Source organism: Nannobrachium achirus (assembly GCF_963921795.1).
Source record: "Nannobrachium achirus genome assembly, chromosome: 6".
Taxonomy (NCBI): domain Eukaryota; kingdom Metazoa; phylum Chordata; class Actinopteri; order Myctophiformes; family Myctophidae; genus Nannobrachium; species Nannobrachium achirus.
In genome coordinates, this window is record NC_137815.1 from 38,678,995 (window position 1) to 38,686,999 (window position 8,005).

General features: G+C 39.5%; 1 protein-coding gene across 1 annotated transcript; it reads right to left on the minus strand.

Moving 5' to 3' along the window:
- Positions 1–3,285: 3,285 nt before the first annotated feature.
- Positions 3,286–7,885, minus strand: tusc2a (tumor suppressor 2, mitochondrial calcium regulator a). Its single transcript, XM_080727709.1, has 4 exons — positions 7,748–7,885; positions 5,745–5,980; positions 5,168–5,288; positions 3,286–4,455 (listed from the first exon to the last, which is right to left on the minus strand). The coding sequence occupies exons 2-4, from the start codon at positions 5,891–5,893 to the stop codon at positions 4,390–4,392; spliced, it is 336 nt and encodes a 111-aa protein (XP_080583835.1). The 5' UTR covers positions 5,894–5,980; positions 7,748–7,885; the 3' UTR covers positions 3,286–4,389.
- Between the last annotated feature and the right edge of the window lie 120 nt (positions 7,886–8,005).

Sequence of the window (8,005 nt, forward strand, 5' to 3'; positions counted from 1 at the left end):
TGCCTAGAACAGGAGGATTGATTTTGGGGTTTGTATTGTAAAGTACAACTTGATGACATCACACATTGTACTTTGCAATACAAACCCCAAAATCAATCTTCCAGTTCTAGACAACACAGAAGAGGGGGAACTTTTTTTCTATTTCCACACAACTCCTCTAAGGTATATTAATGACGTAGTTCAATATTGAAAATGGGTGGTCTTCCCCTTTACGGTTTCTCAGTTTAATAAACTGTATGTCCCTTTTGTCTGTTTGGTTGTTGAACGTACATTGCCGTATATTATATATACATAATTTACCCCAGAATGTTTTACAACCCAAACAAGCATCCTCCCAAGAAAGATCCTTATGTTTACTATAGTTCACATGATGATAATTCATCAAATGCTCAAGGGACATTTTAATGGGCTTCTACTGTACATTGATAAACACAGATAATGTATCTCTCTCTAGTCTCAGGTATGTATCAGGTTCTATGATTAAGATGATGTATTTAGAGATTGATGCACACTGAATCTGATGAAAATATCACTTGCTGTGAACAGAATCAAGCAGATTTAGAAATCCAATCTGATCCCAGTTTTGAGCTGGCTTTTTCTATATGTATTCGTCTTTTTCCTTTCCATCAATATTGAGCCCTCACCATTATGGCCATGTTATCGATTAGGATCCAAGTGGTTCTGGTCTGGGTCAGACTATATGTTGTGTGAGAATCTAACATAAGTCGGAACCATAGAGTTGGATGGCTCCGACTACAGAGCCCCCTTCATAAGCGTGGTCAGCAATATCCACTGCATTCTGAGTGGATAGCAAAGTTCTAGGGACATGTAGTAGACTCTCATTCAATCCAATGAGTTTTGTAAATCTAACCATCAAAAAACTAAAGTTGGAATAGTTGCACAGGATCTGTTAATCTCCTGAACATGTTTAGGCCTTATAGCAAGACAGAAAAATGATTCTGAAGTGCACTCCTGCCTCCTCCTGGAACCACCTTGACTTCATGCACACATTGTGTAGTTATTTGAGTAAATATTACACACGGCTAAAGGTATGAAGTTCATACATTGTGTAACTGTAATGGCTCCCCATCTTTTTGAAAACAGACATGGTCCTGCACTTAACATCAAAGAGCAATGGGGAGTAAATACATCAAAGTGACTGACCTCTGGACCCCAAACCTAGCCAACCACATTCCACACCATACAGAGACCAGACAACGTCTGCAAAACGAAAACCCAACCCATTCCTTATGCTGACTGATGTCAGCAACACGTTGAAACACACCAATGTGGTCTAAACCAGGGGTCTTCAACAGGGGGTCCGGGACCCCTAGGGGGTCCTCAGAGTTACTACAGGGGTCCTCCAACTCTTTGTCTGATAGAAGCTTTTTTTTCCTCATTTTTTATATTAACCACTTGAACCCTAGCGTCCACATTCTGAGAACTTTAGCCAAACATAGCAGATCCACAAGCAAAAGAATGTTGATGGGACAATGAATTGCAAAAACTATGCCGTGATAGTGAAGAAAGGGAACTTGGAAAGACTCTTTCTGACAAGCCACAAATCATTTGACTACTAGAACAGGGTTTCACAAAGTTGGTGATGCCAGTCCAGGGGTGCCTACTGCCTACATCAATATCACTTCATACGCTTAGTAAAACAGACCTGATTTGCACTGTACTTGATGAATTCTTTTTCCATCTACGGCCAACTCTTTCACCAAAAATAGATGATCTACAAGCTCACAACGCATCACGTTGCGACGTGTTGTGAGCTTGTACATCAGCTATTTTTGGTGAACCTTCCCCCCAGAATAGGGATGCTGGGGTTCAAGTGATTAAATGTCAAGTATAAGGTTATTTTCAGACAATTCTGATGGAAACTGATATTTCACCGTGACATACTGTAAATGTATCTTAGGGAGAAAGATGTGCATATTTACATAGCGTAATATGATATAAGATTATAAAGAAATACGTAATTCAGGGGTGCTGTGGTTGAAAAGGTTATTTCCAGGGGTTATTTCCCCGAGACAAAAGAGTTTGAAAACCCCTGTACTAGAAGGAAGTGAAATCCCAGCCTTATGTATTTGTGTACCATGCATGGAACTGGATGAAGCTCTGTCAAGTATTCGTCTCATCAGCAAGATGGTGAAGAAAGAGAACTTGCGGACAAACCACACATCATTTGACGAGACATTTCCAGCAGTCAGAGTACTGAGAAAAATAAACTAAGGAACTGAAATTTCAACCATTTTGCCAAATATATATGTTCTTTTGTAAAATTATTGGACAGTTATTTTGTATGTCCGTGACAAAAATAAAATATTTATCAAAATGTCCATCACAAGCTGACATGGTGATGACCCCTGTACATTGGCATGTTGTGAGATCAGCTATTTGAAATATTCAAAAATGTTTTTCAAATTAGTAAAAAAAAAAAAAGCAAAAGAAAAAAAGTTTGTGATATTGAACTAAACTAAACTGATATATACATTTTTTTAAGACCCCATCTTTAAACCAATGCAGTAAGTTTAACCCTTAAATTCAATTCATTATTTCAATGAACTAAATCTTTTCATTTGATGGCCTTCCTGCCCTAGCATTTGGCCTTTGTGCCATCAAAAAATGGACAACACCAAAGGCCAAGTGGCCTTGCCCCTAAAAAGACAAAATTCTAGGCCTGATTGACACAACACAACAGGCTCAAAAACATGTATATAAGATGTCCAACCTTTAAGGGCTATTCATACCAAGCACTATAACTATATTGTTCACCATTGTCTTTGTAATATAGCCAAGGCCTAGTTGTGATGTGGACTGTGGACTCTACCATCCACTAAAACTATATTCCTTTGCTCCTGTACATTTATGTATGTATTGAACAGACCACTGCTGCCACCTAGAGGACAGGTGTTCAAACAAAAAAATTCTGAACAGTGGCAGATGTATTTCGGATTCACTCGAAATAAAGCCTGTTATCTATAAAAATATCCAAGAAAAATATGGGGAATTAATAAACCACTGGCTTTTATAAGTCATTTCATATCAATATTTGAGTACATAATGATAAACGATTTTTAAAACAATAGTTTGTCAAAGATCTTTACAATCTTCACATGATGTAAATTTTGTTTAATGTTGCTATCATGTAAACTAAAGAGAAGTCTCTAAGCATCGTTCTTCAACAATTTCTTTAGAATCGAAACAACGGAACAAGAAGCTTATAAATAAAAACAATGTGTGTGCTGGGATGGTGAAGCGGACACCTTTTTACTCAACAAATTTAGCACAGTAAAGCATTTATTCAAGTATTTCCAACTCAGAGATCTGAAATTATGTACAACATATGTTCACTAGTGCAGGTCTGAGCTCCAAGGACAGAGACAGACTTAGACACGATAATATATTACAAGAAGGACTGTATATACAAGGAATTTCACAACCCTTCCATTACTCTACCACTACATTCTCCATCTTTCTTTCACACCTTTCAAACTTACATGCACGCATGTATACACAGACACAATGCAAACACTCTTCTCAACATTTCACAGAAGGCAGAACTGTTAAAGCCTTTTCACATCAAGGATTTTTTCTTTTTATGCGAAAAACTCGCACAATGATGAAAAGAGAATTAGCTTGAAGTATGCTCTATAGACTTCCTGCGGGAAAAGAAATGAAAAGAAATATCTTTCTGAATCTCGGTTAAATTCTAATTGCAGACTTTAGTCATCGTATTTATATTGAAATATGTTCACATTTTAGCAAAATCACATTTCTTTAGCAGATTTTTTTTTAAACTCTTTAATCCAAAGTGTCTATCTGTGTCATTGGCATAAACTCCAGTCTTGAGCAAAATAAAAGGATTTTAACAAGTATTTCCGTTCCCACACATATTTTGATGGTCAATACGAGCCTACACAAGTCCTTCAAAGTCAGATCCAGTAGAACTCTCGCAAGAACATCTGACTGGTTTAAGCATTTTAGTCTTGGCTCCAATAGTGTGCACTACACACAATATAAAGATGGGGTTCAACGACTGAGAACTGCTGAAAGGATAAAAAAAACAAAAACATGTGATTCCTGTGATTCCCCACCCTTGCTAAATAGTATAGTGTCTGCACTACTAGGATCGGGAAAAAAGTTGTTAACTGCTATTTTTGAACATTTAGAAAATCTTGACATTTTGGGGTATTTTCACCTATAATGACATGTCCAGAATAGGGTCACTAGGGGTTAAAGTGAATAAATGTGTGATGCTACTTTGGTGCACGCACTACACTGAAGCATGTCTCCCTCTTCTCAGGTGTTCGGAGTGGAGCCCAGATGACTTGCCGTACAGACCTGTATCTGTATATTCATCGCCGTTGACCCAAGACCAATGTTTCACATCTCACAGAGGACAACAGGGAAATCTACGTTGATTGAAGGGTGGTCGAGCCTCACAATGCCCTGAAAAGCACAATTGTCACATCAATTGTTATTTTTCCTAAATAACCGCCACACTGATAGGTGTCAGAACTGTTAAGCTGAACCAAAACTCCATCAAGCGAGGGTGTCGCTTGCCAAAAAGTACAGTTCTACAAGCCAACAACAAGTTGGCTTGTAGATCTGTTATTTTTGGTAAGAGACACCATCACAATATATAGAGTACCAGTAAGACTCCCTAATCGAGAGATAAGCGACCGGCAGGTGGCATACACAAACTTTAGAAGGCAATCGTAGCCAATCAGGAGGGAATATGGGAAATGGGACAGATCCATGTCGATGACATGACTTTAGAGATACTGTGTAGCGCTTTGTGTGATTGTAGGCCCAAATCTGTAGGAGCAGTGTCCAAAAATGTGTTTTCCAAGAATCGGCCTCATGGTGGCGCTAGAAGAGGGCCATGTGAGAAATCAGGGCTGGAGGTTGTGAGTTGCCATCCAAGGAGTGTGTGTGTGCAAAGTTTGGCATCGATAGGGGCAACGGTTCCGGAGATAAGAGTAGGGCCAAAGGTGTGGTGTGACGTGACGGACAGACAGACAGACAGACAGACAGACAGATTGACGGAGGGACAGACAGCTGGTGGAGGTTTTCATAGTAACTTGCGACCTGACGGTCGCAATACATTTGGAGCCACCCTAATTATCTACCCGATTCATATTTTTCTAAATAAGCTTACCTGAGGAATTAAATTCTTCTGAATCCTCTTAAGCTTGGACTTTTTCTTTCCATTTTTGGTCACCATGGTCTCTTCGTAGAATTCATGGGCAAGATCACCATCCTCGTCATAGTACAAAGAGCTATGGAGAGAAAGAACCCAGGTTAGACATAGTCTTCTAGACTCTAGTATAGTGACTAGTCTCACAAGAGAGTCCGCTTACGTACAGTATATACGTCTGGTGACATCTACATTCAAGTAACAGCTAGAACAGCGGTGAGAGAAAGAAGCCCACTTACAAACCTACAGCCACTGATTTTAAAACAAATAATATTGTCCCAAAATGAAGAACCACTCTAAAGTCTTTGCATTGATTCTGCAATTCAGGTATTTTTTCAAATCTCTGAAATGTGTCCACACCGTTTTATTGAGATCCCCTACATTGAATGTAAGCATCACCAGTCGTATCAGTAGGCAGAGATCTCTGATCGCCTGGCTGTGCGAGACTAGGCATAGGCAGAAATTGTATCAAAATGGAGTTAACGCTAGACTGAAAGTGAAATTGGTCATTGATCATTCCATCATGTCCATTAGTCACCTTCTTCTAGTGAAAATGAAGGGTGTTGTATTTCGGCAGCCTTTGAGTCGAGCCAAAGACTGCTCATTCCCATCATCGGATGATTCGCCAGAAGCTCCAGAGCCTGAGAAAGGCCAGACACCTTTGGCTTTAGACCCACTTCCTCCCATCTTTATAGATGGGTCATAGTCACTGTTTACTCAAAGGTTTGGATGTGAAGTAGCCAGGCGGTCCTGCTGCTTCACAAATGCTTGGATCTGAGGGGGAAAAAATAATAATAATAATCATGAAGTTGTTGGTGGTTAGTCAGTCCACAATTAGATCACCACAAGGAGGTGGCCAATGCAAAGTAACTGATGTTTTAAATGACCACAGCCCAGCAGTCAATGCAAAGTAAGTAATGTTTGGATCTGTGGTTCTCAAAGTGGGGTCCGGGAAAACGTGGAAACCCCAGAGGTCCTTGGGGTTGTTCCAGGGGGTCCCCAGCAAAATGGGTTAATATACTGTTAGGTATTTTGTTGTGGTTTATATCATCTTTTTATCAATTCATATTGATGACCAACTGACCACCTGACCCTAAGGCACAGCTTGTGACTGTGCCATACCCACAAAGTCTCTGAAATGAGGCCTTATCTACTGCCATGGAGCCTGTACCTAAAACAATGAGAATTGTTTTGGTTTATAAGGCTCAGCCTGGTGTCATGCAGACACCAGGGAAGGACATCCCTTCAGGAACCTATGAACTCTTTGCCACGTATATGGAACCTACTTGTGGACAAGAAACATCCTATGAACTGTTGAAACGTCATCCATTGACTGACCAAGTGACCATACTTAAACTCATGTCAAAACGTCATTTGTCAGAGAGAGCACGAACCATTGAACCATTATTTCTGTACCTGTCTTGAATTCTCTCTCTCCATAGTAAACATACCATTCTCACTCTGAATCACTCTCCTGTCTTATTTCTTTGTGATGGATTATTGTATCTCATAGGGGAATAAGATGGCGTTGTTGTTTACAAAGAATATATTTATCATATACCATAAAAGTCAGTTTAACCACTTTAACCAAATAAAGCTCACAATCAATGCAATACATTGTGAGCTTGTAGAATCTACAAAATATAGATGTAGCCTACCTAAATGTACAATTATATAGAAAGAAATTAGACACAATTTGGATATTTTTTTTAACACATTTTAACAACACAAATCTTCTATGGGGGTCCATTTTTAGATGGGTTCTGCTGTCAAATGCATATTTTCAGTCCTACATGGAAAAGTTAGAACCACTGCTTTAGATCACCATAGCACAATGCAAAGTAACAGTAATGTTGCCGTTGCTAATGCAAATGTTTAGATCACCACAGGGAAGTAGCCACATTAGCAAAGCAAAGGCAACGTTGCATTCACCCTGGACCCCACAAAAAAAACAAATATATCATCCTCACACACATCTCTAGAAAGTAACACAGCAGGCATGTATTCTGTATTCAGTTCAGTTGCTGTCAAGTGTCAACAAACAGTGCATTTGACTCGACTGAATTGACTAAAACAATGAGCTAACCCAAAGGGTCACACATTCACAATTATGCGAGCTACTACTAATATTAGACGACTCATCAATACCTCAGAGAGATCAACACCGTTTGCTCACCATTATTGTTGATACGAACGAATGACACACAACACTTCACAATAAAAAGCTAGTTGATATGGTTGATGATAAAGCCTATAGGTACTGGGACATTGATTACATTAGCATAAGTTGCGCTATAGCTAACGGTTAAACAAGGCTGGACAGCAAACGTCTGCCGGGGGCTACAATAACGTAACTTTTGCTTTAATAAAAACATATTACATTTCCCATCTTTAAGTACTGTTTTTGTAATGTCGCACGTCACGACTAACGTCAGAGCACAAAATAGTATTATGGAGGCATGCGCTGACGTTTAGCTAACGTGGCTAAACATGCTAGAATGATCGAGACTGAGTCAAGTTGTCAACAAAACAGAAACATACATGATCATGTCGGTGCTCCATCTATGGAAACATGGCTGTTTAATGAAGACGTATGGCTTCTTATAATCTGTTGTTATAACGGTACAGCGCGTCCTTCATCATTAGCCTGACAGCGCAACATAACGCTACACAAATACGGTGAAGTACGACGGTGTCGCTTGCAAAAGAACAGACCTTCAAGCTCACAAGGCGTTGCATCGATCGAGACGCGTTGTGAGCTTATTTTTTCAGGCAGATAACGTCACCAACGGATATCGT